Below are 26,562 nucleotides of genomic sequence, written 5' to 3' on the forward strand. Positions count from 1 at the left end.
TACAATATGATTTTTTTAAAAATACACCATATTTGACTTTTGAGCCCATTTACGTAACATTTTTTTATCTGTTGAATTTTATAAAATATTATTTATCTTTGGTATGACAAACATTTGACGTGTATTTATTTATTTTTTGAGCGTGTTGCAGTTCGTGGATATTACATTACAAAATCCTTGTAATATAGATATTATGGCTTTGAAAATAAGAGTGAAAACAGAAAACTTATACGAAGAAAATTAAATGTCGATTACAAACAGTGGAGGGAGCTTAGATATTCAGAGAATGGTCCTAGAATTTGTTATTAAGTATTAACATTATTAAAGTAAACGCATACTGATGCGGAGTGTTTTTTGTATATTTAAATAGATAGATATTTCGGTGATCATTATTTTTAAATATTAATCAGATTTTTGTAACATATTTTTAAATAAATAAATTAAAATGGAGCGAAAATTTTTAAATGTAATATTACTTGGTTTCGGATTTATGTTTGTGTTTACGGCATTCCAAACTATGGGTAATATAGAGGTAAGTTTATAAAAAAATATTCCTAATCAAAAGTAGCCTTACTTTGTATCCCATTGTGAATTTTTTATTTACTTTTATTATAAAAAAAAAAGCCATGAGGCAAATTTCAAAATATTATTTAGCTAGTGTTGAGACATATAATTCTTATTCAATAATGTAGTTTTTAAATTTAATTTAGATAAATTATATCTAAAATTTTGAAATACTATACAATGGAATGCAATACTTTCACACTTCAACCTTCACACCACCTTTACTTCAGCTATGTGGTGATATAAGTTTACTTCATTTGATGAATTTGTTTATATATTATTTTTGTACTGATGATAAAAAAATATTTAGTTATATTATTTTACAAAATTAATAGATAAATTAAATTTCCACAGTCAAATGTTATTAGTAATATTTATTCAGAAAATTATAATATATATTCTCACTAATAGTTTTTTTTATAATATAAGGTATAACAATATATTTTCATTTACTTCATTAAAGAAATTTCTATTATTTAACTAGACAATATTTCATAAATCTACTTTAGAACAATATAAGTGAATTGCAAGGTTGTAAAATAAATTCTTTGGTTAAATAAATTTTAGTTAACACTGTAAATTTACATACTTATACAAGCTGCTTGTTTATTGTTAAAAATACTCTCATTTGAAATCCTAATGACACATAAAAGGCATGTATGTGTGATAGAATAGTAATATGGTATATTTTTTGGACTTTTTACTATATGCAATATTATTTAAGAATATAAAAAAAAATGCTCTACATATTCATCAAATTATTATTTATTTCTTAAAAAAAATCACACTATACTAGTTATACTAGCATCTAAATTCAAATACTTTACTTTATAACTTTAAATAAAGTATAAAAGCTTACATAACACTTGCTATTCAAGTAGTTTACTTTCAGGGAATTTACATTGTTTATTACATACTTTGGTTGTGTAATATTAGTTTTCTTAGCTTTGAAATGTTTCTTTCATCATTACAGCTAAATTGTACTAAAGTAAATTAAGGTCATCATGGCCCAGTGGCACAAGTGTATGATGGTAAACGCAATGGCTGTGGCTACGATTCCCATTCAGAGGAAGGGAATATTATTTTCATTTTTTCACTCTAGTGACTAAGCTTAGCGCGGCGTTCTGCCTCGCCCCTGAATATCAGAGTTTATTTTTACTCTTTATTTGTTTATTATATATTTTTTTGTTATTTTTCCCCGGGGTCGCATTAAGATATCCTCTTATATGTGGATATAAAGTGGGTCGTGAGTTGAACATGATTTATATTTGCAATAAAATGTTTCTCTACTAACAAGTTATTGATATGGCTGTATGTTTCAATTACATAATGCAAATTGAGATCATTGTCCGAGATTCGCGATGGCTTCTTGTGTAATGGCCATGGCGTAACGTGTTTGTCCAACTTTGTTTACGCGGATGAAAATAAATATAAAATGTCTGAATTGTTTGTAAACACGCCCAATTTATATCCCTCGGGAGGGTTAGAAGTTTGAAATAATAGGAGTTGGATTTTTATATTTGGCAAATATTATTTATTTTCTATCATTATTATGTAAGGGAAATTATGGTTTAAAGCGAGAACGGGAGATAAAGAAAAAAACTTACATTTTACGAGCTTTATTGATTTGAGATTACCTCATATTTAAAATTTTTATAAAATTAATTTTAGTTAATTGAGCATCTCTTGTTATATAATAATAATATATCTATGTGATTACGTTATTTTTTAAAAAAATAAACAAATTCCTGACGAAGAGTAAAGATCGGAGGACCTACTGCGATGAAAAAAACTAAGTTCATCAAAAATGAATAAAAGAAAATATTTAAAAATAGAAACATGACTACCATTAACAATAATAAAATATTACGTATAGTTTTATGTATATAAATGCCAAAGTTATTTAAAATAGTATTTAAAAAATTTTAGTATTTTAGTTTGTGTGAAATAGCTGTTTTCGTTCTCACATCTCCTTTAATTAATAAAGAAATATCAGGAATAGCAATAGACATTGTAAATACTTTCTACAATTAGATGATTTAATGGTTAAATTTTTAATGCATTTCACGCTGCGTTAATTGCAAATCATTACGTGTTACGATTAACGTTCGTGCTTAACATTTTTTTGTTAATAAATTATAACCATGCAGGATGAAAAGATACCTAAAACAAATATTTTAGCTTTCATATAAATTTGATTTTAGTTTATCACAAGCTACAAATAGTGTTAAACTGGCCTGGCACCCCTAAAAGCCTTAAAAATGTTGTAGATTATAGAATTCAATATCATAAGTATCTCGTACATTTTCCACGAAGGCCCAAACCATTTCAACAATTGTAAATAATTGTTAATTTTTAATGTTTTTAATTCACTGGATCAAAATTTCAGGAATATAATATTGTTTTTGTCCTGAACTATTGAGTTCAGCCAGGTAAATACCAAATGCTATATTATTGTAAAAAAAAATCTGTCAAGTGCGAGTCGGTCATACCCACCGTATCAATTTAAGGATTGTAGGTCAACGGGAAGTATAAAATTGCAAAGTATAGAAAGCAGCTAAAACGAAACATAAATGCTCGTATCTTCTGATTAAGTACCTTGATTTATAAGCCTGATATTTTCTATGCTGCAAGGGACCGTAGTCCTAAATATTTGATATTAATATCAACCTGACATGTTCCTATAAGAGTTCGGCGTTTTCTCTTGAGATACCGAATCCTAAAAACGAAAAGTGAAATCTATACTAATTATTACATTACCCTGCAATAGTGCTGCAATAGTACATCAGTCTTAATTAATTAATATCGAAAATAAACAACATTATCCGCAATTGATATAATCATTGTTTGTCTATAGTCGATAAACTCAAGGATCGCACAATTTAGGTCAACCCGATTTATTGGTGAGATACCAATTTTTCAAGGGTAAGTAATCAATAACATGTCGTATAACAATGACATTTTCTCACTTAATTAGTAGATTTGTTTTAGTGCGAGTGTGATTTTTTTTAATCAATAATGATGAAAATGATAATGATTTTTCATATAGGCAAAATGAGAGGATTTGTCGTTGGTTAAATAGGAAAATGGCAAAAAAATCGCCAAGCACAAGATGACCCGAGTGTCGTTTCGGATTTATGTATTATTTATTTATTTAATATCATTTAACAATTTAATATAAAATCATTAATATATATATAATGTATATATATATATAACATCTAAAAAACAAAAAAAATGTTCATACATTACACAATTTTAAATTAACGTAATAAATAAAGTTAAACTTCTCTTATTTACCGTAAATTTAAAATTAAGTTAAAAAATAAGAATAAATTAAGTTAAAAACTATTATTGATAAAATATTAGTGGACTACACCTAATATTGACAATAGAAATTCACTCCAATTAAATGTGATATACGTAACGGAGCACTATACAAAAATCGCTCCAGAATTCCAGATAGAAAAACAAAACTAAAGTTTTAATATATTATCTACTATTTGTATTTAGAAAATATGTCTAAACTGTGATGGAAAGTGATTAATAATATTAAGCATTGTTCGAATAAGACAATGATATTTATATGGAAACAATCGCATACTCTCAACTCGTCACGGCCTTGTCGTAGCCAGAATCATCCCGCTGAACACGAGGATTCCAAAGCTTGCTACAAAATGTGCTTGAACTTTAAATATGAGGTCAAAACAATCGAAAGATAAAAACTTTATTGAATACAATTACGCTTTTACAGCTTAAAATATTCAATTGGTAACTTTAAATCTATTATTCTATTCTACTACTGATAATTTTAATTATATTTAGACATATGTCTGTTTAAAGGAAAAAGGAATAGATTTCTAATATTATGCAATTATGCAAAATGAATACCTACTATAGCTGTTCATAATAAATCACATATGGTTATGAAATATGATATTATGAAATGGTAACTCTATAAAGGACTAATTTAAAAGCAAATCCAAATCAAAAGACATTATGGATATAAGAAAGTAAAAATTATGATCGTTGCATCACGTTATATAGCCTCGACGTCTCTTACAAATGGTATTATTGATGTGACACTCTTTCCTTGTAAGGACTTCTCTTATTTTGTCTTCTTTGTTATTGCCTAATAAATAATGGACACGTACAGCATGTGTCACTTATACCCTAAAAATTGCAATTTAAACACTTGTTTTACATTTTTTTTCGTTGGAGAGAAACCTTCTTGAAGTTTTGGATCGTTACTTTTAATTTAAAGTTAAAAATTATCGTTTTTTATAAAATAAGTTAGTGTTTGCTGATATTTTACGTATAGGTAACATAAAGTGTAACTACACTTACGTAAGTGGGTATCTACTCTTTATTTAAATTTAAATGCCGTCATAAACTTGAATTATTAGACTATAGAGTTGTTACGTTATTAGAGCGTTTGCTAATAATTTTAGAAAAAAGAATATTTATTAAAAAAAATATAAATATATTTTTTTTTAAATATTATTAAATACTAACTCATTAGAATAGATATACAGATATACATATTGTTAGACAATAGGTAAGCAATGGTTTAGTTACTTTCTCCCATTAGGCACAAATAGCGGTAAACGTTTTACACTTTTTTTACATATTTTAAGATATTTATTTACAACAGCTTAATATACCTTAAGGTTTAGCCAGCATTTGCTATCCGTTTCCCACTTTTCTCCAAGTTCTGGATGCATTGCGTGTTGAGTGGCGGGAATTACCGCCTCACTTTGTCTCGAGCGAAGAAATCGAAATATAAATTAAAATAAATATTTTATATCCTGGAGTGGGGATCGAACTCACAACCAGTTGCGTTTACAATCACATTCTGTGCCCCTGCGCCACGACTGCCTTCAATGACAATATTATTAAACAAATAATTTATTTTCTCAGAAAACCATTTTGGACAGTATAACACAAGATGACCCAGAGTTCACCGGCGATGGGTACACGTCCCTGGCCATCATCTACGCTACCCTCGCCATCTGTAACTGGATGGCACCTTCCATTATTAGCATCACAGGCCCTAGAGGTGCTATGCTCATTGGTGCATTGACATATTTGTAAGTATTAATTTTTAAGTTTATTATATTTGTTTTAAAGTGTAAAGGTACCTAAATAAACTAAAAGATTTCTAAGTTTATGTTTTTTAATCTATTTTTTTTAAATAGAATATTGCTTGTATTGATAACTTAAAAGATTTTTTTTGGGTATGAATATGTAACAGGTACACACATACATCATCGCCAAACCTAAATTAGTACAAATTGCACTGCTGTTCAAAGTTTTGCCTTTTTATAATGTTTCTACGTCTTTTCTTATTCAACAAAGAGAGTTTTGAGAAATTTAAAAAACATATTAGAACATAGAAATTTTTAAATTATATTTAATTTCTGTCCAATAATGACTAAAAAACTTTAACAAATTAAAATTTAAATAAAAAATATAAAATTAATAGTAGGGCAAAAGAATGTGTGGCAAACCTGGCCTTCACAGTCTAGTCTTAGGAGCAATGACCAATTCTTCATTGCTATTCACGACTATGCTGGCAAAGGAATTTTAAAGTAAACATAAATATAACGTTAATATTTATGTACATAGCGTCCATTCCTGGCGCGGGGGCACAAAGTGTGACTGTAAACGCAGGTTGGGGGTTCGATTCCCACCGAAGAACTGATATATTTAATATTTTAATTTCTTCGCTCTGGTGTCGAGGAAAAGCGCAGGGTTGTGTTTCGCCATTCAAAAAGCAATGCCTCCAGAATTCGGCGGGTAATAGGGAACGGAGTGTTCTAACACTAGGTTCCCTCTGCCTACGGCGAGGGAACGAAAGGGAGGGAGGGATCCTATGTGCGGGATACAGCGTGAAGCTGAAAAAAAATTAGATACTAACAGCTAAACATAAAACGAAGTATTTACTTCTAATATTTTTATCCACTAGTGAAACCGGATAGTGGACTGATAATGTCGCAAGTACGCTCTATTAATATTAGTTGTGTAATATTTTATTACAGCAAGTTTTAACAATTACCAGCGATTATATCGAATATTTCAAAATTTTCGTTTCTTTTTAATGTTATAGATAATCTTATCGTTAATTGTTTTAAATTAGTATTTATGAATATTAAAAATGTCATATTGGAAAATAATCTATTGATTATATTTTAATTTGGCCGTCGCTTTTACTCTAAGATTTTCTTAATATATAAGTTGATGTTCAAGATTATGATTTTGAGGCTGTTGTGGCGCAGGGTTACAAGATTGTGACTGTTAACGCGACTTGTTGTGGGTGCGATTCCCTCTCGAGGAAATTAAACTTTTTTTTATTTGTTCGCTCTGGCGACGACGCAAGGCGCGGCGTTGAGTTCCGCCATTCAACACGCAGTGCCTTCCGAATTAGACGGCAAGTGGGAAACTAAGATACTATTATCTTAATGGGAACATGGTATCGTAGAGTATATTCCCAGGTTCCCTCAGCCTACCTTGCTATGCGGGTGACAGTGTGCAGCTAGAAAGAGAAAAGAATAAAAACTTCGTTTGTTCTTCACCTCTAATACTCACAGTTTAACGACAACAACGCAGTGCGAAACGATGACTTTCTCTATCTATTCGCATCCCGAGCGTAATAACGGCAAAATTTATTATATTTTCACTTTTTCGTTTTAAAAATATTTTTATTTGTAAATCTTGCAATCATAAAAAACATCGAAATAATTTGAAGTTTATATGATTTTAAGTTAATTCTTTTATTAGTTTATGAATTGTAAATAACTACTAATTTATTACGTACCTACTAAAAAACTAATTTTCTTCAAAATCAATAATTCACATAATTATTCTGCAAACAAAATAAAATACAATAAAGGAACAAATTTAAGTAGAAATGTTATTTAAAAACTATAAGCAAAGGAGGTTTTCACAAGAAACTTGGTCCAAGTGTAGAATGTTCCAAAAAAATATATTGTAAATATTAAAATTACCACTCTTTTTACGTTCACTGCTCATACGCCTACATAAAGCAAAATACTTAACGGCCATACTTTTGTCTGTATCCATACCTATATTATAAATTCGAAAGTAACTCTGTCTGTCTGTCTGTCTGTCTTTTACGCAATCAGGGCCAAACTGCTAATTTAATTGTGATAAAATACTCATATAGAGATACTTGAGGGTCCCGGGATGAACATAGGATACTTATTTTTCTCATATTTGTAATATTGTCGATATATACCAATATATTAAAATAATTAATTTGACATGCAATTTTTTCCGCCATCTTAATAACAATCGTCGCTACGCGTTGCTAAGCAACGGCTTGCAAAGTTTGTTGTTTTAAGAAAACGTCACCCAAAGTGAGTTTGCTTAATGCATACATGGCGCGCGCCGATATAGATTTGTATACATTAACAAAAATTAGATGATTTCTATAATTTGATATTCATCCTTATGAAAATAAATATTATAGTCACTTTTAGCATTTTATCTAGATTGAAATTATAGTTTACTGTATAACATTCTAATAAATAAGGAGATGTCACTGATTCGAAATGACCTAGCCTACGAGTGGTATAGTATGACCGACGCGAACGGGCAGATGACTTTGATGGTTTTGTAAATTTTTATATATTTTCGAATTACTATTATTTTTTATGTAATTATTTGCTGCTTATAATTAATTTATCTCAGTTCGGTTATCTATACCGATTTTATACACTTAAAATATCATAATTTTAATCATTTCGGATATTGTTCGCAAAAATTAATAATTAATTAATATAGAAAAATGTTTAATGCACGCGCACGGCAAACTTTAGGTACTTTTTCTAAAATTAAAATTTTCCTTTAGTTTCTTTTACTTCTTTTGTTTGTTCATTTCGGTTACTCAGATATTTTTTCTAATAATAAATCTCCACTTATTATTATTTTTTAACTTATTTTAATTATTTAGGCTTATATTTTCGCGGGCGTAGCCGCGTCCGGGCCCACTAGTAGTTATATAAATATGATTTCATTGATATTAGGTAATCTTGAAGTTATGATGATGGTCGTGGCGCAGGGCACAAGGTTGCGGGCTCGATCCCCACTCGAGGAAAAAAATTATTATTAATTATAATATTTTCATTTCTACGCGTTGGCACCAAGGCAAAAGCTCGGCGTTGAAGTCTGCTACTCAACGAGCAATGTCTTGAAAAATTCCGTGGAAATTAGGGAACGGAGTATCTTAACACTAGGTTCCCACTAGGTTCCCTCTGCCTACTTTGGTAAGTGCGGCATACAGCGTGAAGCTAATATATATGAAATGATTTTTAACTGTATTAGCTGAATGTTAGAAATCAGCGTACAGAGCGCGACCGATACGGGATCCGTTAGTTTGGCGTCGTTGTTTGCATGCTAATTAACCTGTGCTTCAGTTTTTGACAAAAGTTTAGATTTTTAGATATAGATATAGATTTAGAAACGTATATATTATCTATAATCTAAAGTAGACTCATAGCCACGCATACACAATCGAAAAACAGTACATGATTTAAAATCAGCTTCGCTGTATCCCGCACACAGCAGGGTAGGCAAAGGGAATATAGTGCTAGAACACTCCGTTCCACACTTTCTGCCGAACTCTGGAGGCATCGCGTGTTGAGTAGCAGAACTCAACGCCGCGGTTTGCTTCAACATCAGAGTGAAGAAATGGAAATATACCTAAACGTAAATAAATGATTTTATTTGTACTATAAATAATTGAGTGATAAAACAACAACTTCAAGTAATATATAATTATTTGCAAGGAATTCATTCTCGGTTCTTTTTTATTTTTCTTTAATGACATTTCAACAAATAATAAATATAAACATTATAAGTGGCTAAGATAAGTACCACAGGTCAGTAGACGTGATTAAAAACAAGTTGTAGACCAAGTTAATTGAACGCAACTAATACGGTGGCCTTACTCTACAATTTAGAGATAGTGTTTATGCATTTAATGTATTGCATAGCTTTAATTACATATAAATTATAATAAAAACGTAACGGATCGGTGTTTGTACATGGAAGTTTTTATTTCTCTTTTTTTATAGCTTCACCCTGCATCCCGAATATAGCAGGGTAGGCAGTGGATACTTAGTGTTGGGACACTCCGTTTTCCATCTTCTGCGGAATTTTCGAGGCATTGTGTGTTGAGTGGCGAAACTCAACGTCACGCTTTTGCCTTGGCACTAAAGAAAAAAAATAAAAATAAATTCTTCCTTCCCTCGAGCGGGGATCCCATAATCGTCCCCTTACGGTGACACGCCCCCCCCCCCCCCCCCCAGCGCCTCGACGGCCTCAAACATGGAAGGTGTGTTAGAAAAAGTATTGGGGACATTTATTAATGTAATAATAGAACCCAAAACAATAATTTCTAAAATAACAAAAAAGAATGTATTTGCAAGTGGGTATTTTGATCTACATATACTATAGTCGTAACTCGTAAGGCACCTTCACTAGCATCAAAGCAAGTATTCGATCCAAGGCTGTCGGGCGTGACACGCCCACTTTGTTCTCTACGTCACGTCACGTTGCAGCGTTCACTGCACACGAATTTGACGTGACCTTCGCGGTAATCAATATATTGATTTTTTTTTATTTTATTATCAATTTCTCATTATATGGAAGTAGCGTATAGAAACAATTATTTTTTATAGCATAATAATAATTCTAGTAGAGGTCTATGTAGCGCTTTTGATCGTGATGGTTGGAGATTCGATTGTCACTTAGAAGAAATAATATGGCGAAATGGGGCTGAAAATTTAGAGCGAAGTTCCTTAACACTAGGTTCTCTCTGCTCACCCATATGCGGGATAAAGCGGGAGGCTGAAAAAAAATGTAATAAATGTCAAATTCCTAAACTGTTACATATACATTATATATGTTTGATATCGTTTTATTGAATGAGATATGAACTAACGATATAATAACAAAAAATATTAATAAATCTATTATATTTCTAAAATTAGCATTTTGTCATATTAATTGTAAATGTAAATGATAACTCTAGGTTCAATATCCGCATGTGCTACCGACTCGATAGGGCGATGCTTTTTACTGTCAATATAGTGTATACAGGTTTTGTTTATTTACTAAGGCAGGATTTTCCAAACCATGGGTCGCGAGAGAATACGAAGCACTAAAAGTAAATATTTAATATTATTTTATTTCTTAAAAGAATAATCCTGCTTTTACAGTTTTGTTAATATTTTCACCCAACTTTAACTAAAGACAGAAAAATTAGTCTCAAGAATTATATTTTTATTTAATGAGCCTGAGCTCAGTCAACTTTGGAAACCACTGAAGGTACTCGAAGATAGATATTTTTTATGAACGTTAAGGGAATGCGGATATAACTTACAATTATGCGCAGGGCAATAATCGGCGCAAAGTACTTGTTTTGACGCGATCCTTCTTTTAAAGCGTTTTAGATTTTTTAAAATGAAAGATGAGCTTATTCGAGACCAGTCGTGGCGAAGGGACATAGGCGCACAGGCGTGTTTTAACGCGACGGGATGTGGGTTCGATACCCACTGGAGGAAATTAAATTTTAAATATTCACGCCACTCAACAACGCCTTCAGAATTCGGCCGAAAGTAAGGAGCAGAATGTCTTAATACAAAGCCCATCTACCTACCCTGCTACATGCGGGATAAAGCGTGAAGCTGAAAAAAATACTTATAAATTTTATTATTTTTTAACATTTCATAATAATATCTAATGCCTACTATAAATAATTCATATATGTATATTTGCATATTTTAGTTTAATATCAAAAGTAGTAGCATGCATTGCATCATTATTTATTTGATAAAAGTAATGTTAATTTTACAATCAGTCGTTATACAATGAACATAATTGAACGGAAATTGTATATTATTGTATAATATTTATCCTTGTAATTAATTTCTATCTTGTGAAAGCAAAATTAAATAGTTGTCAAGATATAATATTTCTTTAAGGAAAGCAGTAAGGAAGTAATATTTTCTTGTTTAAACCAGTCAATAGAAATATTAACTACTAGTTCTACTTTTACTATTTCCTCATTTTATATATTTCAGCACGGCTCAGGGTGCCCTGGTAGGAAATGGTTACTAAATATCATGAATAGCCTCGTTGCATAGTGTTTAACTATAGACATTTTCCTTGTAGCACACCTATGTAGCTAATGTTAAACACTGGAGGTTTTACTGTTTTTTGTTTGATTTTGAAGTATTAAAAATATATTGGTAGTTCAAGAACTTGTTTTGCTGGAAGAGTCATTTAAAACGAAGTCAAAATAATAATAAATGGCACACAAAATATGAGACTTATAATTGGATGTAGAGTTTTTTGATGCATTCTTATATTTTTAAATTTGTTTAGGTGTAGAAGGAAATAGACAAAAAAATATGAGAGCTTGTGGGTCACCCATTCGACGAAATAAACATATGAATATTTTCATTTCTCCTCTCTGATGTTGAGGCGCGGTGTTGATTTCCGCCACTCAACACACCAGAATTCAGCTGAAATTAGGGAAGGGAGTGTCTAAACACTAGGTTCCCGCTGTCTACCCTGCTGTATGCGAGATACAGTATGAAACAGAAAAAAAATTTACGCGTTCTAAGACGAAAAGACTGAAATAAATAACCTTAAAATTCATTAATACAATTATTATTTTCAGATTTTTCATAATAACATTCCTGTTCCCGCGCACATGGCTGCTTTACGTGGCGAGCGTCCTGATAGGCGCCGGCGCAGCAGCTATATGGACGGGGCAAGGCAACTACCTCACGCTGAACAGCGACGCGGAGACCATATCTAGAAATTCTGGAATATTCTGGGCTATGTTACAATGCAGGTATAGATAAAACGATTTGACGATTTTTTTCATTATATTTTTTCTAATCATTTGAATAACTTCCCCCAATTACTCTTTTCAAGCAATGTATATAATCTTTATCATATCCATAGACAATAAATGTTCATATAGCGTTATAATAAATTTAACTTATGTTAGAAAACAGAATAGTACAAACAAAGGGAATTTCCATATAAATTGTACATGTTTATTATTAGATTAAATGCCTTATAATATAAATTGCGACATAAGTTATGTGCGAAGATAACACAAAGGAATCAATAAATATTAGATTCTATACACGCTGCCGTGCGCGTCATACGCTGTTTACTTCATATTGACTTGTTTCTGCTTTCTATTGGATGCACACATACCTACCTATCCATTAGATTATTATATAGACATGTCTCGCATATAGTGCTATTTGTCAACTCATAATTGCATTTTGTATGGCGTGATAAAATTTACAACAAATAGAGATCGTTTACTCTAAAATTGAATTTTCATATATATACATACAAATAGGTAATTGACACAAAAATAGTATCCGCAAAAAAAAAATATAACATAAATAAATTATACAACTTTTTTTATTTATTTATTTCTTTTTCAAATGGCTTTTGGCCTTATTAGTTTTTTTTATTAATTATCAATCTTACCGTTCAAAACCCTTTGAAATTTAGCAGAGAGTTTCCATACAGTTTTTTTATGTTGGAATTCTATTGAATTCTGGTTGAAATGACATAATAATTATTTTAAGAACAGACAAATCAAAGTCGTCTAATGTCGATTTGAGGCAAACTCGTTTCCCTTTTCAAGGCGATTTAAAATTGTATTATTTATTACATACGTTTATGTATGTGTATATGTTTTTAAGTTCAGTTTAAGAATAGACGGTCTCTACGGGTGAAATCAAGCAAACATTTCACCTTCGTTCAACTTGAATTACACAATATTGACATTGAAAACGCATTTTCCTTTTAGTTTTGAAACATGTTTTAGAAGATTATCTTTACTTACATTGTAGCTGTACTAAAAGTATAAAAAATATATAAATATGTCACCAGACATGCATGAAAAAAAGTATCCCAGTGTACTTCCGGTAAGAGTTATTGTAAACTCCATATCGTGTGTACATACAATTCTTAGTTATTAATTCTAAAAGCTTGTTAAATATAAAAAGTTTCATATATCCATTGATTTTATTCGATGGCTGTCGTGGCACGTGCGTGTGTCTACAAACGCGATGGCTGTAAGTTCGATTCCTACTTAGGGGAATGACTTGTTTTATATTTTAGTTGCTCTGGTAAAAAAACGAAGCAAAGTTGATTCCCGACAATCAATATACAGTGTCTCCGGATTTCGGCGGAAAGTCATAAACCAAGGCTTAAAATTAGGTTGCCTCTGTCTACCTATGTCCGGGATGCAGGGTAAAGAAAAAAAAAATTATAACATTTTTTTTTGTTGCAGCTTATTCTTTGGAAATCTCTTCGTATTCATCAAGTTCCAAGGTAAAACTCACATAGACGTAGACACGCGCAATGTGGTCTTCGGCGCGTTGACGGCCGTGTGCGCTGTCGGCATTGTCTTCTTGCTGTCGTTGAGGCCGACGAGACGAGCTCCAGCCATTGATGATGTAAAGGTCCTCTTTGATGACTTGACTTTTTTTTAAAAATTAAGGGTGGAGGACTAAGACTTAATAACATAGGAATAGAATAGAATTAGGACAGTCTGTTCTCTTTTTTAATAATATTTTAAGGAAAGTATTTTTAAGAAACCCATGACTATGTTTAGTTTAAACTAATAGCAAAAAAAAATATATTTTAAAATTTTATTTTATTATTAATATCCAATATTATTTGAAAAATTTAAAAAAATACATTAATCGAAAGGTTAATTTTAATTTAATTATATATTTTAATTGCAACATTTCAATGATATTATTTATGCTTGCGTAAGCGATACATTAAATATATGTGTAGAAACGTTCTCTACGACTTAGTATTTAAGATAATTACCAGGTTATAAATTATGTTTCTTATCTCTAATTTCTCAATTAATGATCCAAGAACATAATTATGAACATAAACAACGAAGTAAATTTTCCATAAATATATATTTTTTTTAGTTTTTATCACTACTTTACTAAAAAATTATAATGAATGATTTGTAAATGTTGTTTCTAAAAAGTAAATAAAAGCGTGTGTCGCGCTTCTTTGCAGTCTTGGGATTCCCCCTCCAGAAACTTACTTTAATTCAATAGCTTTTCTTATTTAAATATTTTTAAAATAATATTTCTAACGTAAATAATATTACAGTTTAGAATACGTTCAACGTATGTTCCGCATTTAAATATTTAAACGTTTCTAAATATATAGATAGATACATTCTAAATGAGGCCAGTCGTGGTGCAGAGTGCAAGTGTGCCATTGTAATGAAATATTTTATTATTTTGAAATGAAATATTTTTATATTTTTATTTCTTCCCTGGTAACGAGGTAATGCGCAGTGTTAAGTTTTGTTTAAAAGAGGTGAAAGGAAGCGTCTTAATGGGAACATAGTAACTTAACACTAGGTTATCAGGTTCCCTCTACAATGCAATGTGCTATAGGTGTATTCCGGGGAAGTTAAAAGAAAAAAATATTGTAGATCCTGCTTAAACTCTCACAATAACGACCACAGCACAATTATATCTTAATTTTTATAAATAAACGTTGACACTTAAAGTGTATCATATAGGCAAAGGTCAAGTAAAGAAAAAAAAAGTCCAATTAAAATATTATATTCATATAGTATTTTTTTAACGTCACGTTGTATTATTTATACAGCAAGATAGGCAGAAGGAACCTAGTTCACGGTTTCCCATTTTCCTTTGAATTCTGAGGCATTTCGTGTTGAGTGGCGAAACTCAACGCTGCTCTTTGCCTCGACACCAGAGAGATGAAAATAGAAATATTAAATATTATTTTATAATTTCCTCGAGTGAGAATCGAACCCACAACCAGTTGCGTTTACATTCACACTTTGTGCCCCTGCACCACGACTGGCCTCACATAGTATTCTTATTCATTATATTAAAGCCTATCAAAGCCTTAAATTGACTCGGTCAAGGAAATCTTGTGAGCTTTCATGGAAATGTTGCATTTATGTAATCGTAAATTTTGTTATTGATTATACTTTATTATGTATATTTGCATACTTACTCGTCTCGTTTTAAATGTCACACACGAATAAAAATATGTTTTAAAGGTCTTATGGAAATTAGATTAGGACCTAGCGCTTTTATGATTATGCCTTTGCGGCTATTTATAAATTTCCAATAATGTCTATATTCTAATCTGTAAAGGTAAAATATTTATATTTATATATTTTTTTTCAGCGTCACGCAGTGTTCCGCACATACAAGGGAACTTAGTATTGAGATACTTCGTTCCCATTAAGGCACTTCTGTTCCCCACTTTCTGCTGAATCCTGGAGCAATTACGCGTTGAGTGGCGGTATACAACGCCGCTTTTTGCCTCGTTACAAGAGCGAGGATATAAAAATATTAAATATTTCATTTCCTCGATTGGGAATTGAACCCACAACCTGTCGCGTTTACAGTTAAACACTTGAGTCAATAAGCTACGGCTGGCCTCGATAGAAGTATATAATTATGGCAATTACATAAGTTTTAACTGCACGTAATAAATTTTAATGAAATTTAACTGAATGAGAAGATAGGGTTCGATTTTCGATCGAGGTATATTCGCTCACATGAAACTAATGCAAAGTCGAATTCCACCACGTAATCTCAGTTTGGCGGAAATGGTAGAACAGAGTGTCCTAACCCTCACAGGTCCTAGACCTGTCAGGGCATTCTGTTCTTTGTCCACCCACTATGCGGGAAAAAGCGCTAACTTGCAAAAATTAAATAGGCATCTTGTTGTCTTGGTAATTCATCGGCGAACTTATCCCCAGGGTTGACTGATTTTTCTTTAGAATCCTATAAAATTGAATATGCAAAATTCTTCTCTTATATATGATATTAAAAAATCATGAAGAAAAATTAGCACAAATTCTTTAGAATTTGTCTTTTTATTTCAAAAAATATATTGTGAAATGTTATGAAAAAATATTTAAATAAAATCAAATAAAAATGCAATTTCAGAGTGAAATGGCTGTTTCCGAGTCCGAGGGTCCCATGGAGGCATTCAAAGGGGCCATTCGTTTATTCTGTACCAGCGATATGTTGTTGCTGAGTGCCGCTTTCATTTATACTGGTGAGTAGAATAGGAAAAAAATGTTTTATCCCTCAAAATTCAACAGTTTCGAAAATTGATAAAAATATTACTAATACTATAAAAATATTGATATCTTTTAAATAATATTGCATAGATTAGTGTAATTTTATAAATTATTATTTTCAAACATATTAATTTTTGTACAAACAAAAAAAAAGGAGTTATGTCTTTGTTATATCTTATTTTTCTAATTTACAGGTGTGGAACTATCATTCTTCAGCGGAGTATACAGTCCTAGTATCGGCTTTACTCTGGCTATGGGTGATAACGCAAAACAACTCGTTGGTCTTTCTGGTGTCTTTATCGGAATGGGAGAAGTTTTAGGTAAATCATATAATTAATTACAAGTAAAATTGTATATTAATATATTTTTAACGTTTTTTTACTGTTGTTCTTGACTAAATATATTTTTAGAAAACATATTTTGTAACTTGAAATCCGCCTATAATTCACGTGCTCAATCTTTTATACGTTTTCTAAATTTTTTTTACATTTACAACGAATAGATATAATTTTATAAATTTTTTAATCATTACAAGTCTAATATCATTACAAGTGTCAAATATAAGTAATATATTATCGTTTATCAAAAAGCTCCATCCAATGTCATCTTGAATTAAATATATTAATTGGTTTAGATAACAGAATTACGAATTCCCCTTTGAAATTAGGCCATTGCTACCACAATGCTGTTTGTGACGTCAACACACTTAAACTACGTTTGATTAATTATTTTTCTATATTATTATATATTTTAAATAGATTATATTCTTCAGTTATGCCATTGAAACCTTTATTAGATATCCTGTTAAGTGTTTTTGTTTGAGCTTTGTTACGTCAAATCTTAGAAAACGAAGTGGTTTCTTAAACTGTTTACTTCCATTTTAGTTATCGCTAGAGATATTTGGTTTATTATTGCTTTGATTTTGATTAAGTGTTTAATACTCTCTTTAAGTGGTTGTCATTCAATATTTGCTACCATTTGTTAATGTTATTTTATAACGCATTAAATAAATATCTTATAATAACAACAAATAATATAATAATAATTTTATAACAAATGAAATACATACTTTTTAAATTATAGTATTTTCTTAGCTTGGAACCTGGAAACCTGATGTAAAGACACTCTGTTCCCTAATAAGACACTTCCGTTCCCTCCTTCCGCCGCATTCCTTGAGACAATGCGTATTGAATGGCGCAACTCGTTGTCACGCGTTGTCTCGTTACTAGAACGAAGAAATGAAAATATTAAATATTTTATTTCTTCGAGTGGAAATTGAACCCGTACAATGCCGCCTGTGCTCCTACGCCACGTCTTGCCTTTTTTAAAGGTACATAATTTATTAACAGGTGGAGCTTTATTCGGTATCCTCGGCAACAAGACCACGAGATGGGGACGCGATCCCATAGTGATTATGGGTTATCTAATTCACATGACGAGCTTCTTCCTTATCTTCATCAATTTACCCAATAACGCGCCTTTCGGAGACACCATGGACACCTCATATATTAATCCTTCACCATATTTAGCGATGTTCTGCAGTTTTCTATTGGGTTTTGGTGACGCGTGTTACAATACTCAGATATATTCTATGTTGGGTGGGAAGTACGCCGATAATAGTACTTCTGCCTTCGCTCTGTTCAAGTTCACTCAGGTATGCATTTCTTTTATAAATATTGATTGTAATAGTTTAATTAAATATACATTGCAATATTTTTTTTTATTTGATACTTTTTTGCGTGATATGAAAAAATATAATAGGGAAGGCAAAGTGAGCCTAATATTAAGACACTCCATCCTTCACTTTTGTCATATATAAAGTCAAAGTTTGTTGTATAGATTTAAATGTAGGTACTTATTTGCTTTGTTAAATAATAAAGGGAATTTAAGTGGGTAAGTTGAAATTATATATGACAAGTTAGTTCGTGTCAGGCTACCTAGCCAATACAATACTTATTCAATGAACTCCGTGTTTTATTTACGTTACATATATAATAACTTTCATCCATCCTACATTTCATCTTTTGCGAGACATCGCGTGTTGAGTGGCGAGGCCCAATACGGAACTCTTCTTCGGATTCTATTTCTAAATATTTTTTCCGTCCACAGTCACTAGCGGCGGCCGCGTGTTTCTTCTACTCGTCTCGTGCTCCGCTATCAGTACAACTAGGTGTGCTAGCAGTACTCGCTTCTCTAGGCACTGCAGCGTTCTGCCGCGTGGAATGGCGGTCCAGAGCACGTGCTCGGGCTGTGGCCCTAGAGGCCATAGATGATAAGACCTGCCCCACCATGCACTCCCTGGCTGATAACACGCTGCACTACGATTGAACTCCTCTAGACTCGTTCGGCCCTGGTACCTGAGCGTGGTTTTGTAGTATTGTGGGAGTATACAGCTTATTTTTTTTTCTAAATATGTTTGTTTACCGTTTTATGTGTGAACGTAGATTAAAAATTTTAATGCTTTATAGAAAAAAAAACTGTATTATTGAATAAAAAAAAAGTAATTAAAGATATGGGTGGATAAAGATAATGAAAGTGTGTCATAAGTTTAAAATTCTTAAAAATTAAATTTATAATTCTTTAGCTGACAATGCGTTGCAGTATGATTGAACTCTTCTTGACTCATGTTGCCCTGAAGTATCTATCTAGACTTCAAATTGTATTTGATTATTTTGAATTATTAAACATATTAAATAAAATAAACTCTACAATTACAGAAAAAAAAATTAAATGACGTAGTCTAGTACTTTGATAATAGAATAAAAAAACAATCCTTAACTGACTTTTACAGAGTTCTTAATAAAATGTCATAGAACAGTGTAAAAATAATAAAACATTTGTTTATTACATGTATGAAAATGCCACATTCTATTTACCTTTATGCATTCACATCTTTATATTTAATTATTTAATCATTATCACTGAAATAAATGCATTAATATTTTAAATTTATACAATATTGTATTGTAATACATTCCAATAAACTTTGTTTTAGCACAATAACTGTAAATGTATAATATATTTAAAAATTAAAAATAGGCGCAATGGAAGTCAGAGTAATAGTTCTATACTCGCGTGGATTTTGGGTTTGATCTCATCGTGGTGGAATAATATTTTTTTAATATAATTTTCCAGCTTTGTTAGACAAAACGTTGAATTGCACCAACGCCTCAACAAAAAAATGATAATAAGCTTAAAAGATTCGGATAAATAGGGTTTAATCATGAAAGTATGTTGATTATTTGTTTCTTAATTGGTCAAATTGTGGAATGCAGACAAAATAGTGACAACCGTACCAAGCACCATATTGTTGTGAGTTGTACTAAATAAACTGTGTAAAAATATAATAATAGTAAAGTACCTATTTTATTATATATACAAATTATTTACTATATAAAATAAAATTGTATTAAATATGTGTTAATACACAAGATGGTAGGTAATGGTTGAGAATCTTATCATAATACATTTTAAATGTGACAGGCCTAAGAGCCTAATAGGCTAATGTGATTTTTGAGACAAAATATTCGAATTATTTAGTATTATACTTTGAATAGGAAAATGCAAAATCAGGTGCGGTAATTTACTAAGTAAACTATTAATTATAGTATTATGCCGTCTTCTATGCTTATATAAAATCGTTATGGACTATAGCATTAATTAATTAAAGTTTAAGGATATTAAATGTAATGTTTAAATCATCTATTTTTTAACACTAGTGTAAGCTTCTTTTTTACAATTTTTAATTTAAACTTTTTTTTTATCACAAAATATAAATACTTTCTTCAGAACAACATTCCAGCCAATAATGTAAATATTGTAATATTAAAAAAATATATTAAATAGTGTTTATGTATATAATGCAATTATTTAATTTATAGTTGTATATTTTGGTTTTCACACTTAAAAAGCAATATTATCTCTAGTCAACTAAATTGATTTTTGTTGTTTTTTTTTCTATAGTTACAGCCAAAAATGTCATCTTTCCATGTGAATTTGTTATTTTTAATATTAATTATATATATATTATATTAACAATTAGTTTTTTATTTAAAAAATAAAGTATTATTCATCAATATCTCCTAATATAATAAAGTGGAAGTTTGTTTAAATGCTAAGATCTCTGCAACTACTGGTCAGATTTTTTTTTTTGTTTTATATGAAAGCTAGATTCCACAGGAGTGCTATAGGCTATATAACATTCTAGTTTATTTCTAACAATTATGATTATCATCATATAACTTTAAGAGAAGTGCACTGCAGAAATACAACATTCTAGTTCACATATGTAAACACCATTATATAAATAAGTCACAATAAAGCATTTAGAGGCCGTTGTGGCGTAGCGGCACAAGGATGTGACTAACGCGACGGTTGTGGCTTCGATCCCACTCGAGGAAGTGTTTATGTGTTCATATTCCCATTTCTTTGCTCTGGTATTGAGGCTAAGTGCGGCACCACTCAACATGCATCCATCATCACGTGGGCTTGGGCCCATGCGCCATGATGGCCTCTTAATATTGTTTGTATGTATCATTTAGTTTCATCATCCAAATGTGAATGATGCAAGGTCAAAAATAGTGTTATAAATTTGATACACAGGACTTAAATTAATAAAATATATTAGATAATCATTTTTATTTCATTAACAACTAACACAATATAAATAACAATTTTAAACTAAACTATATTTACTTATTATTATCTTCTTCAGGATTCTCTCCTAATTTGAAATCTAAAGGTTTATCATACCCCATCATTTTTGCATAATGAAGGGGGTCTGAAAAGTGTCTTGCTTCAATGAATAGAGGTTTGCCTTTGGCATGCATTGTAGTAAACATTCCAGGAATATCGGGTACAACTACATCTTCAACTTTAAAGTCCAACTGCAAAAAAAATCACAATGTCAACATTCTCATGTCTTATATTAATAATTGAAATTGTTGAAATTAATAATTAGTATAAATAGGTCTTTTTATGGAAAGTAATATGCATGATTTTTTCTAGCAAGGTAGCCAAAGAGAATGGAGCTCCAAATGCTAATGACCTTCCAATACCTGCCTTTCTGTATATTCTGTAGATTTAGCCAAATAAACTCTGACTAATGGAAACAACAGCATTGCTACCAGTACTGCATTATAAATGGCCAAACATTCTGATATTTTACCAGGTAATCTGCCACAGTATCTTCCTTTTTTAAGTATAGATACTTCTACTTCCCACTAGCATACTTTCCAATTGTTTGAATATCTTTTAATTTACATTGATCTCATATTTCATTAAAAAACGATTACATAATACGTAAATTTATGCAAATTGATATAAAAATACACTTGTGCTTACTTTTACAGATGTCAAAAAGAAACTTAATGTAGTTGCTCTATAAGAAAGAGTCACAGGATCATAATGGATTTCTGTTACATATTTTTTTGTTATAAAATGTAATAATAGTGGAGTTACAAATGTAAAGAATCCGACAACAGAGCAAATAGCTATTAACAGGGATGTACTTCCTATAGTGTTAGCTTCACGTAATATTATTGGTTGTGCCGCTAATCCTAGGGCACTGGAACCCACTGAAAATAATTTCACAGCTCTTATTTGTGGCGTAAGTGGTCCATAATATATACGTTCCAATTTATTATTTTCTTTTTCTCCACTCGCAAAATGCCGTATTGTATATTTTGGCGAAAATTTAATAGATTTTGACACAACATCTTTTATTGAGGTACAAGTTATAATAGATTTGTTAAAGAGGCATATATTTTGGTGACAAATTCGGAACATTTCCAATTAAATTTAAATGATATATTAACAATAACAATTAGTATAGGTTATAATTATAACTATAATACAAATTCTGACAGATGTCAAAGTGACAGTTTATGTCAAATATCCCTTCAGTTCAGTAATATGATTAAATTTATTATTTTCTCGATAAAAACAATTTATTATATAAAGAAAATTTATTATATTAATAATATATATAAAATTATAGATATTTTTAATATTAATTCAATACAAATATTTTAAAATTATGAAAGCAACAAGTGTTATTTGTATTACGGTAACGTACGAATCGTTTGAATAACAAACCAAAAATAACGTAACCAGATTAAAATTATATAAAAGAACACAGATATTAAGAAAGAAGATTGCTCGTGCCAACGGAAGCTATTCTGGATATATTACTGGTCTTTAGCTTTGAAGAGCATGATATTTTTGGCTTCCCATTTTTCACATACTTAATAGAAAGATATTACGATAAACTTACCATATCTAAATGTATATTGATTTTGCTATTTACATTTAATAGGTACTGAGACAAATGGCATTGACTCTTTCAATTTTTCTTAGCTTTATGCTGCTTGCCAATTCCCAAAGAATGCAATGGGACCCTAATAATAATACACTCCTTTCTCCATTTATCGCCCTATTTTCAAAACATTGCATGTTGAGTCTTCGATCAACTATCAAAAATTACCGTCGCTCTTGTTACTCGTCGAAATGAAAATAATTCATTTCTCCGAGTAATTTTCAAACCCAGAACAGACTTTTCCAAACGTAGTCGCACTGAGTTACAATGATCTATTTAAGTATGTTAATGTAATTTAACGACTATTATAAGAAATTAACATATCTAATAATTAAATATGTAGACGGTCTATTATCTCAATACGGTATATTTTTAACCGACTTCTGTAAGAAAAGGAGGTTATCAATTCGACTGTATTTTTTTTTTTTTTTTTTTTTTTATTTTTTTTTTTATGTTTGTTACCTCATAACTTTTGACTGGGTGAACCGATTTTGAAAATTTTTTTTTTGTTTGAAAGGTGAAGCTTCCCGAATGGTCCCATTTTTTTTTGGTCCATGTCTGACAATGGTATCTATGAGAAAATCACATAAGTCTTAAATTTGCATTAAGTATGTGCGCGACAAATAGCCGAATAACTCAATGTCGCGCTGACCGATTTTGATGATTCTTTTTTTATTTGAAAGGATACACTTCAAGGATAATTTGGTGAAAGTTTGGTTAGGTTCCGATTATGGGATCAGGTGAAAATTTAGAAAGTTTGGTAAAAAATTGATTATACTGTAATAGTTACAAGCAAAAACTTTTTAAATTGATGTCAGAGGTGAGGTGACCTCAAAAAAGAGGATGTTCTCATTTTCAACCAACTTCAAAAAAGGGAGATTTTCAATTTGCCCGAATACTTTTTATGTATGTTCTTGTCAATATACCAAAATGTAACATTGCACAAAAATAATACTTAATTAAATAAAGTTTTACATAGGACAACCACAACCACTCGTTGACAACCACTACCACCACCATCACCACTCGTTTAAGAAGCATCATTTTAAGATCTACCCATCACTAAAAATCGTAAAATAAATTAATTTTTAACAAAAACAAAAACCGACTTCTAACAACGAACTAAAAAGTGAAAAATAATTATACAAAGATTTTATAATTTTGAAGTCGGTGTCAAGCTAATGCTACAACACCTTTACTATAATATCTAATTACTAAGCCTGTTTGTTTTAATTTGGCACCGACTTCAAAATTATAAAATCTTTGTATAATTATTTTTCACTTTTTAGTTCGTTGTTAGAAGTCGGTTTTTGTTTTTGTTAAAAATTAATTTATTTAAAGTCCAAGAAAACTTTACAGTAAAAAGTTCTAACATACAAAGCAACTTAACAATCGAAATTTCGTTGTCTTACCTCTTAACATATCTATCTATAAAATAAAATAAATAATTAAATTAATGATTATTTAATGTTTAAACATATCTATATTTGGAAATGTATACCTACTGTGTTTAAACACGTATACGTTCTTAATTATCATTATCAAAAAATCCATGAATTGAAAAATATAATTATACACAAAAACTTACTGGAGAAGGTTTAGAATTTTTATAGCCGATAATATAAACATTCACACAATATTGCCCCTCAATCGGCCTGAGGACGAAAAAAAGAGTTATTTTTTTCTTGTTATTAAAAAAACTCCCTGTTTTATTTATGTTTAGTGATGGAATCCTTGCGTTTGTTTCAAACAATACTATATAAACAAGTATTACTACTAACTTACGTAATGCTTTTACTTTACCTGTAATCAAAATGAAACATATTTAAGAAAACAAAAAATAAATGGTAGGTTCTTAGAGGTATTAGAAAAGACAAGATAATTTTTATTAAAAAATATATTATATCCTTTAGTTATAATATAAAAATAAGTTTAAGCGGGCGAAGCCGCGTGTGAGTCTCTAATAGGTACATACCTACATACGAAATTCGAAAGTCTTTGCAATTTCGCAGGCGAACCCGCGACCCTATCGCTAGTTTCCTAAAAAAGCGAATGATTTTTTTTGTAGCTAATGCATTTAACCCAAGAAAGGCGAGTGGGTGACAATGCGGCTATCTTACGAGCAAACAAGGACTATTGGTTTTGTTTATCTCTACGCAAACATAATATGCTAACACGTGATGATAACGTTCCTGATTTTACAATAGTTAAGAATTATAATTTGAGTTTGACCTTTGCTTATTTGATATATCTTTTGTTTTAATCGTTAGATTTATTTTACTTAATTGTTGATTTGTTTTCTTTAGGCTTTACATACTATGGCGCTTATGCGGAGCAAAAAGCTTTACAATGTCTATAAGATTTACAAAAATATATATATGTCTTTATAAGAACGGAGTGTCCTAACACTGTTTTCCCTCTTCTTTTTCCTATGCCTATCCTGCTATGTGCATATTACAGGTTGATAGCTTCACTCTGTATTAACAACAAAAAAATAAAACTTTTTTTCTTTACAAACCCTAAAATAGTGTTGTTAATAGTTAACTACAAAACCATTAAAGGTAAGCGAGTCATTTGTAATTTACAAAAAAGCTATTTTTAACCTATAATTACATATATTGGGTGTAGGCATCATCTAAAAGGTTATGCGCAAAAAATGTAAACAATGTGCCAGATCATGGTAAAAAAAATAAGGGATGATGTGTTGCAAGTTGCAACTCAAGCGAAAACTTACGCGTGGAGATTGGACCCTTAAATATTTAGTTAATAAAGGATAAAATTGCTTAAATATCTGTTAGATATGTTTTAAAATTAATTGGTCAGACTATTGCATTATTTTTGCACGGTAATAAATCAATCATAAATGTATAGATATTATTTACCAGAATTATAGTTATTGAAGAGAAACCTATAAAATTTTGTGGCTGACTTGAAATTACGGATCTTTTTCTTATAATTAAATTAAAACATTTAATACCTATATATTTTTTTCATGTAAGTCATGCAATATTTCGCATTTACAAAAAGTCATGTAGACAGGCCAGTCGCGGGGTACAAGCTCGAGACTATAATTGCGACAGGTTGTGGATTCGATTCTCATTCGAGGTTGTTTTCTCGCTCCGGCAAAGCGCGGGATAGAGCGTGAAGTTAAAAAAGGGAGAAAAAAATATTGCCAAGACTAAGGACATTACTCATCATTTTAAAATACAACAAGGAAAATTAAATTTAAAAACAATGCTGTTTTGCATATACAACGAGCTTTTAATAATTAAAATAAAACGGGACTATAATAGCCGAAAGCTACAAGATTGTTGTTAAAAGCCTACGTATCTTTCCCGCCATTTCGAAAAAGCTGCGATAAATCATTTTACGCGCCTTTTTATTTTTAAACCTTATTACATGGACTTAAGGTACAAAATACTATGAAATAATAAAGAGAGACAGCTATATACTCCTGTTTACTTTTTGTAATATTATTATTGCTATCTCTTTTACTCCTATTGGATGT

General features: G+C 30.6%; 2 protein-coding genes across 3 annotated transcripts; one reads left to right on the top strand and one right to left on the bottom strand.

Moving 5' to 3' along the window:
• The first annotated feature begins 113 nt into the window (after positions 1–113).
• On the top strand, positions 114–20,776 carry LOC146531331 (UNC93-like protein MFSD11). 2 transcript variants are annotated; one of them, XM_085198143.1, is made up of 8 exons: positions 114–532; positions 5,485–5,654; positions 12,275–12,451; positions 13,922–14,093; positions 16,602–16,713; positions 16,933–17,058; positions 18,088–18,392; positions 18,848–20,776. In XM_085198143.1, the coding sequence occupies exons 1-8, from the start codon at positions 446–448 to the stop codon at positions 19,064–19,066; spliced, it is 1,368 nt and encodes a 455-aa protein (XP_085054269.1). In that variant the 5' UTR covers positions 114–445; the 3' UTR covers positions 19,067–20,776. The 2 variants fall into 2 exon arrangements, with proteins under 2 accessions (XP_085054269.1, XP_085054268.1); XM_085198142.1 differs by having other exon boundaries at positions 121–532; positions 13,922–14,087.
• Positions 20,777–21,361: 585 nt separating this feature from the next.
• Positions 21,362–22,607, bottom strand: LOC146531332 (transmembrane protein 70 homolog, mitochondrial). Its single transcript, XM_085198144.1, has 2 exons — positions 22,082–22,607; positions 21,362–21,624 (listed from the first exon to the last, which is right to left on the bottom strand). Exons 1-2 carry the CDS (start codon positions 22,523–22,525, stop codon positions 21,430–21,432), a joined length of 639 nt encoding a protein of 212 aa, XP_085054270.1. The 5' UTR covers positions 22,526–22,607; the 3' UTR covers positions 21,362–21,429.
• Positions 22,608–26,562: the final 3,955 nt, after the last annotated feature.

The sequence above is a fragment of the Heliconius melpomene genome, chromosome 15 (genome assembly GCF_056956725.1).
Source record: "Heliconius melpomene rosina isolate 202511_hmr_F chromosome 15, ASM5695672v1, whole genome shotgun sequence".
In the NCBI taxonomy this organism is placed as follows: domain Eukaryota; kingdom Metazoa; phylum Arthropoda; class Insecta; order Lepidoptera; family Nymphalidae; genus Heliconius; species Heliconius melpomene.